The 12092-nt window shown below is 49.3% G+C and overlaps 1 protein-coding gene across 2 annotated transcripts in view; it reads left to right on the forward strand.

Moving 5' to 3' along the window:
- The first annotated feature begins 1605 nt into the window (after positions 1-1605).
- Positions 1606-12092, forward strand: part of Cpxm2 (carboxypeptidase X, M14 family member 2) — a 192408-nt gene continuing 181921 nt past the window's right edge. For both annotated transcript variants that reach the window (XM_023709023.1, XM_004625594.3), the window contains exon 1: positions 1606-2039. In XM_023709023.1, coding sequence (XP_023564791.1) covers positions 1718-2039 — 322 coding nt within the window. In that variant the 5' untranslated portion in view covers positions 1606-1717. The remainder of the gene's footprint in view (positions 2040-12092) is intronic.

The following is a 12092-nucleotide window of genomic DNA, read 5'->3' on the forward strand; positions in this document are numbered from 1 at the left end:
AGGTCCCTGATAAGGTGATGCAGGGCACGTGCTGCCCTGGGTAGTCTGTATAGAACCTCTTGCCAGGACACCAGGTGAGTCTCTTGCTAGCTTCTTCCAGCTAGCTCAGACCACCAGGAGTGTGGTTTGCTGCTGCTGCCACCACCTCGCTGTTGAACCCTGAAAGTCCAGCACTGAGCTGTCTTGTCTAGAGTGCCTGGCTTCAGAGGAAACAGCCCCTGTGCATGTGCTTGGGGGACAAATCACAGAGGAGGGCTTGCAGGATCCAGTCCAGCCCTGGCAGGCTCAGAAAACTTGTGGAGAAGAAGGGATCCCTGACCCCTCTCAGCCTGGACACCTCTGCTGGCTTTGAGTTCTGCAATGTTCTGGAGGTGAGAAAGCCAGCTCCAAAGAGGAGGGTGCAGATTGTTTAATGTCCCCACCCCTGGAGAGAGAGATGGTTCTGGGTTATTGGAGTGACCCCACCAAATCACATAAGCCCTTAAGGGTGGGGAGCTTTCCTCAGCTAGGAGGAAAGATACGGCAGAAGAGGAAAGTTTAAAGGTGTGGGGCGAATGTGATATGCCATTACTGGCTCTGAGGTGAAGGATCCATGTGCAAAGGCTGGAGACAGATCTGTAGGTGCCCTGGAAAACACCAGAAGGGATGTAGGAAGCCATGGTAGGAAAGCCTGGCCTCAGCAGCCAGCCAGAAAGTGCACTTTGGAAGTAGATTCTCTCCTAGAGCCTCCCTGATGTCCCCAGGCCTGCTCATACCTAGACTTTAGCCTGGAAGAGCTGCATTAGTCCTCTAACCTGCAGGGCGGTGAAGTAATAACATAGGTGATGTTTTCAGCCACTAAATTTGTCTTAATTTGTTACAGGAGCAGTAGGAAAAATATGCAGTGCCTGGTCCCTGAATCTCAGCCTGGAGAGTGGTAGTCATGGAGCTATCACCTCACATCAGAGAAGGCAGCGACAGCTGGCTGCAGGTGGGAAGCACTGGCTCCCAGGAAAGTGATCTGGTAGGCGGCTGCACCAGCCTGCTCCGGAGGAGCCTCCCGGTCTGGAGGGCCCTTGGGATAACTCCATTCTCTCTGCGCCAGAAGCGCAGGCTGAAGTTGGAGAGGGGGCGGGGTCCTCCCAGGCCACTTGGCCCTGCTCCTAGGAAAATCTGTCAAAGGAAACTGGGGACCTCATTCACAGTTCCTGGCAGGGTTGTGTCCCAAGGGAACACCCAGTGTATGTCTGGAGTGGGGCTCAGCTCAGGCTTTATCTGCTTTTGCACCTTGGGCCAGTCTTTTCACCGCTCTGACATGTTTGTCCACCTGTGAAAGAACGAAATTGAAGAGGTGGCCTCGAAGTTTCTGTCCAAGATCAGAACTCCCTGAGTCTCTGCAAAGGAAGGCCAGGCAGGGCAACAGGTTGGCCAGCAGGGAGGGAAGGAGAGAGTTGGAGACGTCTGAAGGTGGATCAGGTTTGACACCTGCCTAGGGGAGCCAGCGGGGCTCTTGGCTGGGTTCCAGAGAAGGAGGAAGGGCGGGCTAGTCCCTTACCCCGCCCTGCGCCTAGGCGCGCCCCTGTCCGCTCAGCGTCCTGCCCAGCCCAGCCCCGCCCGGCGGGACGGTCACAAGCGCCAACCCGCTGCTCCTGCACCCGCTGCAGTGCCCGCGCCCCTGTCCCGTCTCACCGCGCCCTCAGCCTGCCTGGCGCTCCCTGTGACCTGGGCTCTGCCCCGGATGCGGGGCAGAATGGGCATGGCTCGAAGGGGGGACGTCTCGCCCGCCCTGGCCCTGGCGCTCCTGGCCGTGTCCCTGGCTGGGGCCCGAGCCCAAGACGCTGCCCTCGAGGACCCCGACCATTATGTGCAAGAGGTCTGGAGCAGGGAGCCCTACGAGCGCACCGAGCCAGAGCTCCAGCCCTTCTCGCCACAGCTGCCCGAGGGGACTGAGGAGAAGGAGCCAGAGCCGCGCCCGCGGGACCCCGTGACGCCCAAGCGGGTGACTAAGCCCAAGAAAGTGCCCAAGAGGGAGAAGTCAGCCGCAGCGGCTCCTCCATCAGGTAACTTTCTGCGCCGGGTGGCCGGAGGGGGCGCCCGTGGTCGCGCGCCTGGAGGGGCCAGCTGCCTTCCGTCAGGGATGCGTGGGCCGACAGCTTCCCAGGTGCCCGCAACCTCCCTCCCGGGAGACTGAAGCTGCGCTTCCCGCGGGGCCTCCGCATTCCCGGAACTTTGCTACTCGAATTCTCTGTGTCGGGAGGAGAGCTCTGCCTTTAGGAGGCTGGGCCCCTCCAACATTTCCTGGGTGAAGTGCCTCCCTGTTGGCGTTTCTGCCTGCGCTGCCCACCTCTTCAGTCTATAAAGGCAGTCCGTCTCTTGATGAATTTCCCCCTCAGCCACGTGGCTGGCCCCGCCTGTTCTGGCCAACAGCCCTTTTGGGAAACCCCACTCGTGGGCCTTTACCCTGCGGGGTCACCTCTCAGGCCCCTCTCTTCTGCTGTCAGTCCCTCAAATCCTCTGCAGCTGAATAGCACAGCCACAGCTGGGTTCCCTATGTAGGTACCCCCGTGGTGGCTGCTGCTGCTGTGACTGTACAGGGCTGCTGTCTCCGGAGGCCCAGAGGGCTCTGCAGAGCCTGACAGAGAGCCCGGATGCTCCGCGTTCTACCTGTCCCGCACCCACTTCTCAAATCCATCCTCAGTTTCTGCCAGCTTTGTCTTTGAGGAAATGACTTCCGCTTAATTTACTACATACCTTCTAGAGTGGGGCTTTCGTCGTTCCAAATGGTCCTTATTAAGCTACAAGGTCTGCAGTCTCACTATTACAGCAGTGGAGACTGAGCAGGATTGTGGCCAGATACTCCTGCCTCCAAGGCCTTCAATAAAAGGCAACACGGACTGTGTTACAGGGCTCCAGAGACAGAAGAAGTGGCCTTTGTTTGGTTAAATAGCCCTTCAAAGTCAACAGTGAGGTGCCTGGAAAATTTGGAACACTCTTGAAAGAGTAGCCCCCTCTGAGACCTCTATGTACAAGTATGAGGATTTGCTGTGTTTCTAACAGAACCAATGTTTTTTTGTGGGGAAGGGTTAGGAGAATAAGGTGGCTGGATTAACAAGAATTGGAGCAGGAGAGGACACTTATTTGCATTTGTGGACTGTTGGCTATGACTCTTTTGGTAGCTCTGTGTGCACCTGTGTCATTTACAAAATTCTTTCCTTGGCTCTGGAGAGTGGGTATTGCTGTTTTACTGGTGAAAAACCTGAATCTAAGACTGGTGAGGTAGCTGGCTTAGAATAACTTCTCTCTTGCAAGATTGAAAGTCCTCTTGTGCTTGCTCTAGTTTGGTAGTTTGAATCAGATCCATATGTTATTTTAAAAAATCTACTGTGTGTTTAGTATTGGAGGGGGGTACATGATGCATTTCACTGAGACCAGGGTAGGGAGGAAGCAGTCAGGCCTCGGGTTTGCCCACTCAGCGATCTGGGGTTTGGCTGTGTTCCCTGAGTCTCAGCATCTTCACTTGCAGGAGAATGGCATTAGCCACTGCACTAGACTTTGCACTAATATGAAAGCTTTTCAGTAGCAGATTCTAGTGTAGCCCAAGCTTATAGTTGTGCTTGTCTCCCTGAGACAGCGTCATTCCTTCTACAGATGGTTACCAAGAGCCTGCTCAGTACCAGGTACTGGGATATAGAGCACAGGACAGCCTAGGGTCTGCTCTGTGGACCTCAGAGAACTTGGGGGACTTGGAGGAAATAAAGGTGGGCGTGCTGGAGTTTGTACAGAAGTGTGGGGTGTCAAGGAGATAAATACAGGGTCTTGGGCAATGCTTCCCAGGAGAAGTGACGTTTAAGACATGACCAGTGTGCCAGCTTTGTTATTTGAGGACTCTTATTGGTGACTAGCCATCATTCCTGAGACTGCTTCCTTTACCCACAGAAGACAGTGTCTGTGGATTCAGACATTACAGTGGAGGAGGTAGCTTTCTGTCCTTTGGGTAACAGCATTTGTCAGCTTTGGAATGAGTTTTGTTTTGTTTTTTTGAGACATGGTCTTGCATTATAGTGTGGGCTGGACTTGAACTCACTTATATAACCCAGGCTAGCCTCAAACTCATGGCAATTCTCCTGTCTCAGCCTCCCAAGTGCTGGGATTACAGGAGTGAGCCACTACACCCACCTTGAAATTAGACCTCTGAAGGAGAGAACAGGGTTCAACTAGATTTGCAAGAAGGTCATTTGCTTTTGGAAAACTATCTCATAGGTGAAGATTTGCTTAGGGCAGGAAACTATTCCTCTGGATCAATAGTCTCTGCTCCTACAGGAAATGAGCTTCTGGGATCCACCTGGATCCCATCCTCAAACCTAAAACAGATCTTAGGAAATTCCAGGGATTCCTTGGAGGCCTGTGTTGGGATTGCGCTCCAAGCTTGCTGTTGTTTTCAGTCTTCTGATAAATTGTGTGGGGCTTTATAGAGCTCCACTCAGTGTGAGTGAGCTGAGTGTTGCATGTATCGACCTTTCTATCTAGTGCTGTGTGCTGTGTGCTGTGTGCTGTGTGCTCTGTGTGTGTGTGTGTGTGTGTGTGTGTGTGTGTGTGTATAGAACCTTCCATCCTGGATCCCAAGTAGTGAAAGGCACTGGACTTGATTAAGAAGTCATAGTTTTGTGCAGTTCTCACAGTAGGAGAACTTGTTCCCCACTTTTTTTTTTTTTTTTTTTTGTATTTTAGGGAAGGGTCTACAGAGTGTTCAGGGTCTCACTACTAGATCGGACTTGTAGTGATCCACCTGTTTACAGCCTCCCAAGAGCTGGGATTACTAGAGTGAGCCACCACGCCCAGTCTCAATTGCTGTCTCAGTGTGTCCCAGGGGCGGGGTCAGCAGGGCATTGTTCCCCACTTTTAATGTTGCTTTGATACTTATTCTTCTCATGATGTGGCGATGGGGGCATCATGTCCACACTTGGACAGGTTTGTTAAAAGGTTGTGTTTTATCTCAGGAAGGTGCCCACAGAGGAGGCAACACAGAGCTGCAGTCCGGGGTGTTAGATGCAATGTCTGAAACTTGCTTCCCTGGGTGAGTGTTGCAAGCTAGGTATGAGGCTCTGAGGTGGGAATGAGGGGTTCTACTGAGCAATGAGTGAGAGCTCTAGGGGCACATGCAGCTGACCTAAGAGCCTACTTTGTACTTCACTTTTCCAGATAATGGAGTAGTTTCCAGATAGCCTGTCAGCACAAAGATTGGGCTCAAGGGAAGGTAAGCTAGAGGCTGTATGTAGCCCGCTCTAGGCGGGAGTTTGCTGTGTCAGGAGCCAAAGGCTTTGGGAAAGTGGTCTTGGTGTGAGTTTTAGCTTTAGCTCTTGACCACTACAAAAATGCCCTATGGATGTCATGTGCTGATATCGGTGAAGGTCACTGGAGCTTCCCTAATGTGAAAATCTGAAACCTGAAATGCTCCAAACCTGAAATGTTCTCAGTGCCAAGATGACATTGTCTGTGGGAATCTCCATACCATGACATTTTATTTCATGTATAAAAATATTGATAATATTATATGAAATTACCTTCAGGCTACATGCTTGAGATATATATGAACTACACATGAATTTCATGTTTAAACTTGAATCCTACCCTCAAGATATCTCATTATGTGTATGTAAATATTCCAAAGCTTGAAAACTTTTGAAATCTGAAATATTTCTAGCATCAAGCAGTTTGGGCAAGGTCTACTCACACTGAACCATATTTTCCATGAGAAGTTGACAAATTTGGGGATAGAGCCCTGATACATTGCATGGAATGAATCTTTAAAAACATTTATGTTTTTAATTAAATTAATTACAGACTCACAGGAAATTGCAAAATGAGTCCAGTGTGTGCTCATGTACCTTCCCCCCAGCTTCTGCCAATGATAAATCTTCAAGAATAGTAAAGGTGACCTTGGCAGTATTTGACCAGTTGCATGGAAGTGTGAGAAGGGATGGTGTCCTGTGCACTGTGGCATACTGTTCCTCCAGCCTTGGCCTGCCAGGTGCCAGTCGCATCTTCTCTTCAGTTGTCACAACCAAGGATGTCACTAGCACTGCCAGATCTCTTCAGGCAACTGAGAATCATTGCTGTATATATGGTGGAAACCAGGAAATTGGCATTTGTAAATACTATGAATTGAATGACAGTGCTACATTTCATTATCTCTGTGTGTGTGTGTGTGTCCCCACATCAAGACATAGGACTTTTCTTCGAGGTTGCAGTAGAACTTTGGTTTGATAGAATTTCTGAGGTTCTCTTGTGAGCCTCAGTTTATTCTAGAGGTTCAGATCTTGAAGGAACCTAAGTGGTGGTCCCTAAGTGGGTGTAGACTCCTATCCATGGCAGGGCTCCACCAGTGGGCTCTGTAGTTTTTGCTTATACCTTTCCACAGATGAGCTCTCTTAAGGCTGCCCGTTCACTGGATGAACATGACTGACCACTAGAATGTTCTTCCCCACATAGATTTGACAACCGGCTTCTAATTCTATTTATTTAGCTGTTTCTAGCTGAAATACAGTTTCCAGATTCTTGAAGTTAGAAAACTTCAAGTCTAGGGAGTAAACCTTATGTCCACAGTTTTCCTTATACCTGGGTGAAGAATAAGATCAGGGGCCCCACGATGGGCATACCAGTGGATTTGGGTGTGCTTACTTTTTGTAAGATTTCCAAATTGATGACTTAGTCTGGGGCTGGACCCTTTTTAGCGAATCAAATGGAATAGAGTAATAAGCCACAGTTGTATAACTCATCTACTTTTCACCTTTCACTTGGCAATAAGAAGCAAACCACATAGTAAGAATTGATTTGAAGATTGTTAAACAAGCTCCAGTGTGTACCCTTTAAATTTGGATTTCTGCTTGTCCTTCCATGGGACATTTCTTCAAGAACTATGAGAATGCAGGGTTTGAATACAGGCAGACTGTATCGAGTCCACAGTCCCAAGGCTGTGGAATTTGCTGAGTGGGCAATAGGCCATATATGTCCGTATGTCTGTGCCCAGAATCTCCAGATTGCATTTCATACGGTGGTGTGCCCCAGCTGCAGGGGAAAACAACCAAATAGCACAACAAATGGCAACCACAGAGTTGCTATTTGGACACATTTGTTGTAAACAAAGCCCTTTCTGTTGTCTGTGCTGTAGCCATTTGGTGGGAAGGGCTTCACTCCTCAGCTTTGTTCCCTCTCTTTCCAGGACTTGTACAGTTTGGCTTTTAGATGGAAATACCTTCTCCACGTGCTTGTAGTTATTTGACCATGTATTTAACAACTTGGTGCAATGCTGTTAGCACACCTAAACAACTGACAAGCAAGCCTCAATGTCAGAATACACACTCACCGAAAGCCTTAAATACAGACTATTTTCTCCAGGTCAACTTTGTACAAAACTCCACAGTAAAGGGAAAATTATTAAAAAAGCATCAGTTTTCTAAGCACCGCTGCCCTTTCCAAGATGCCTTCCAAAGTCAATTCGACATTCCCTTCAGCCTGTGCCCGTGGGTTCAGAACCTGGGTTTTATGCCTGGATAGTAAGGGGTGGGGGACCCTTCCAGGGCTGGGGAAGTTGGCTTGCCTTTTCTGACTCTTAAAATAGCCTGCATGTTTCCCTCTGTGCTTCCAATGCTTGTGGTACTCAAACTACATGGTAGTTGGTACTTTCAATACTGTGACAAAGGTGGTCTGGCCCCTGGAGCCTAGATTTTGAGATGAGGTCTCTGGATGCTCCTGAGAGGCTGAGGAGCCTGAGAACTCAGGCTTGGCATTAACAGCAGTACAGGTGGAGTGTGCCTGCTGTGGCCCTGTCAGGACCCAACCCCTGCAGCTGCCCTCTCTGGGATTGTGAAGCCCATGAGTTAGGGTTACTTTAGTGGTTTGCAAGAAGGCCCAGAGTCCCTATCTGGCTGCCAGCCAGTGGGATCTCACTGGGCATCATGGGATGCTTGGCAAGGCGCACAACAACACTCAGAAGTTAATCTGAGGCTCTGACGTCAGAGATGGAATACATGGTGTGTTCAAAGCAGATAACATCTTCTAGGTCAGTTTTATTCAGGATTCTGAGTCAACTGGGTTCAGAGTCTGGTTTGCCACTTATGGACATTGTGACTTCTCTAAACTTTGGTTCACTGTGGAGTGGAGACAGCAATATTCCATACTTCCCTAGAAGGTCTGAAGTGGAATGAGTCAGTGTTCAGCCTCCCAGACGCGGGAGGGGGACAGCTCAGCAGCAGCATTCCCTTGCTCCTTGAGTCCCCAGCCAGATTGTCCCATGGGTCCTGGAGGCGATGAGCCTGGGTTATTGGTGTTTCTTTCCCTTCTCACTCCCCTTGTCTCTTTGAGTGTGTTGTATGATCCCCCCATCCCTCCACACACAGTTCTGTGCTGCAGATCTATGTTCTCATGCCCTGTTTCTGGCAAGACTCAAACCGAGACAGGCAAGGGCCATGGACAACCTGCGCAGCGCTGCCCGTACACCGCTGCCCATACACCCACCTGGGCCTGCCTCTTGCTGTTGCTGCAGCATCATCTTAAAGGCAAAGGACTCCCTTTGGTTGTGGGTCCCAGGTGGCTGCTGGCTGCATAGAAGGCAAGAATGATGGTGACACGGGGACTGTGGCTCCAGCTGGCACCACTGTTTCTCAGATCCAAGATATGATGGAGACAGTCTTGTAGGCTGGCCCTGAGATCAGGAAGAGAGAGAGGGAGAGAGAGAGAGGGGAGAGAGAGAGAGAGGAAGAGAGAGAGAGAGAGAGAGAGAGAGAGAGAGAGAGAGAGAGAGACAGACAGACAGACAGACAGACAGACAGACAGTGAGGAGGGGAGAGGGAGGAAGGGAGAGGAGTGGGGCAAGGAGAAGAATGGGAGGGAAAAGGGGAGAGAGAAAAGAGGAGATAGAGGAGGGGCAGGATTGTTTGTGTTTGGTTGGCCCTGGTATCAAGTATGAAGTGTGAAGAGAATATACGGTGAATATTTAAAATTTAAAAATGTACTGCCGTAAAAGGCATAGTGCCATTATCACCCCTAACAATACTCCTTTCTTTGAACACATCTTGCCATGTTCTGAAGCAGTTCTGGAAGCCCTCTTTTCTGAGTGTCTTTCTAAGGTATAATTAAAACATACAGTAACTGGTGCTGTCAGAGCCTGGGCAGGTCCCACCCAAAGGAAAGGCAGACTTATAACAACATAGGGATCTGGCGTGGTGAGACTTCTGGTTCCTCCCCAAAGTGAAGATGACCATGAAAGGTGAATGTGTTCAATCAGTTCAGGACATTGAGGCAGCCACGACAGCGCATCTAAGAGCACTCATGGATGATACTTCTAGAGCTGCTTCCGGAAGTAGCAGCAAGGAGGGATGAAGCGTGTTGGAAGTGAGGGGAGGTATTTTAAAGAGGGCTAATGGCAATGTGTCTTTTATTGTGCTATTTAAAAAATTTCAATATTCATTACAGTTTTGGACACACCTTGTACTTAAGAGGTTGCCCCACTACCTTCAGGTCTGCTCAGGCTCCCTTCCCCAACAGCCGTGGAGCTCACCAGCGACTGGTTTCGAAGCCCTGAGCCACCCTTGATCACCTGCTCTCCAGGATTCCTGTTTCCTTGGGGAGCTGCAGAGCCTCAGATTGGAGAGGGGCGCAGGCTGTTGTCTCCTGTACCCTGTGTCCTTCTGTGCACACAACTGTGTGGAGCAGGAATTTCCCACTGCTTTTTAAAAAGGCTTTTCTTTAATATTCGCCTACATAGTCCTCCTGGCTCTGGCTGTGAGGGGTCTCTGACATTCTGTGTGCTTGTGGTTGGTTAGAAATCTGTAATTATTGTCTGTCCTGAGGACCTGAGACTACTTTCTGGAAAGAAACCTTGAAGCTGTATTTCTGGGGAGTTCCAGAGGACCCAGAACCCATTTTTTTCCCCCTAATGTGGGTTCCTTGACAAGAAGCAGGCAAGGAGCCCAGAGCCCTGGGCCAGGTCCCTCCTTCAAAGAGAATGTGCAGCGCTTTCGGACTGGAATTTCCTGGGGAAACGCAAAGCTGAAACAAAGCAAAGCATTTTTCAGTTTCTGGAGATTGCTACTGTAAGCTCCTTGTATAAAGAGGTAAAAAATAGTTTCCTATTAACCCAGAGGAATTATATTTATCACATAAACCAGAATAGAACATGTGGCCTGCACTGGAAGTTCAGTTTGCTACTTTTAAGGGATTCTGTTTTGTCACGCGGCCCAGATGGAGACGTTGATTTGACTCTGGCTTCTCTGAACACTATTTCCACTGCATTTTTGCCTTTCATCTGTACAGATCATATGTTACCTCTCTTGTTCTAAGGGGTAGGAGATGGAGGCCTGTGAGCCATCTGGGAAGGGGCCAGGTTGGGAGTCACCCTCTAGTTCTATCAGCTTCTTCCCCTCTAAGCCTCAGCATCTCCATCTGTAAAGTGGTGTTCCCAGTAAACTTCCTGCTGAGCCTTTGACAAGATCCAGTGTTACAATCTGTGTAACATAGAAGGCCTCGTAAAGCTATACCTTGCTACACATCTTGCTGTTTGCAGCTGCACTAGGGCTTTGTGACTCAGGCGAAGATGGCACTGACTGTGGAAGGATGGAGCTGCACGCTGCCTGGGTATGGCTGCAGGTCAGGTGGCTCTCGTTTCTTCCCCGTGACTTCCTGTGTGGCACACACGGCTGTCTGGGAGGTAGGTCATCCAGGGACATATCGTGCAGAACAGAGGGGACAGGACCCCAGACTGGAGCCAGACAACTCCTGACCACTGCCTGCCTCTGACCAGTGAGGGCGCTGTGACCCTGTGTCGTGTGCCCTTCTGCTTGTGGCTCTGCATCCCATGTATGGATCCATCTGGGGACTCAAACCTCCAGGCCTTACTGGATGCCGTGCCAGAGCAAAGTGCTGGTTTCTTTCTTTCTGTTCCGGTTTGCCCTTCGTTCATCAAGTTTGTTTTGGGAAAGATCTGGGAACTTATCTCCACTAGGACAAAGCTTGTGATATGTCTTGGTTACTTTTCTCTCATTGCTGGGACAAATACCCTACGCCCAGAAATAAGGAAGGAAAGGTTTCTTTAGCTCACAGTTTGTGGAGGTTTCAGTCTAGAAAGCTGGCTCCAGGGCAGGCTAGCACATGGCAGAGGGCAGCAGTTCATGACACGGGAGTACAGCAAAACACCAAGAGCAAAGGGGAGGAGTAGAGGCAACAATGACTAGAGAGAGCAGGTCTCTCTCCCTTAAGTTTCATTCAGGCTGTCTGCCCCAGGGTGGGTGCAGTACTCACGCCCATAATCCCAGGGGATCATGAGTTCATCACAAACTCTAGAAGTCCGCCCCATGACTACAAGAGGCTTTGGGAGGACAACTACACACAAACCGTAACCCAATAGGTGCTACGGATTATGTTTCTGATCTTGCACACAATCAAGGTTTTTGTAGACCCTGTGTCAGGTGTTTTCCTAAGTAGCCATCTTTAAGGGTTATCAGCCACGATATTCCTGCCCACAGTGATAGGACCAGACCAGAAATGGCACCGAACAGATGTTAATGGGGCCAGATTGCAGGATTGGGATGTCTGTGGCTTTTATGCACATCTTGGTTTATTGATGTCTAGGGCCTATTGGGGACATGGAATTTTGTAAGTTTGTTTTTTTTTTCAGCTTACATGAAGAATGAAAGAATCTCCTAGTACAGTCACCCAAAAATATAACATGAGAAAGATTTTCCTTGGCTAGGACTAATGTACTCTTTCAAGTTTCTGAAAAATTTAAGGCTTTTTTTTTCAGTAAGTATTCCTTTCTAAGGGAGAAAGGTGATTGTCAAATAACCTGAAATGGTCTCACTAGTTGGCACAAGCCCTGAACTGTTTTAGGCTTTCAGTTTGCATTTAATATTTTGAAGTAAGATGCTTTTAGTGTTTAGGCATCTTTCTCCATAGATCTGCCCTCCTCTGGCTTTTGTCCAGTAATTCCTTTCTGCTCCCCAACCCTTCTTTTCTACTCTTTCTCCTCTCTCCCTCCCTCCCTTTCTCCTTACCTCCCACCCTCCTGCCTTGTCTTTCTGCCTGCCTGCCTGTTATGTATTAGACTGGCAGCAGAGCAC

Source organism: Octodon degus, unplaced genomic scaffold, assembly GCF_000260255.1.
Source record: "Octodon degus isolate 3935 unplaced genomic scaffold, OctDeg1.0 scaffold00010, whole genome shotgun sequence".
Classification (NCBI taxonomy): Eukaryota; Metazoa; Chordata; class Mammalia; order Rodentia; family Octodontidae; genus Octodon; species Octodon degus.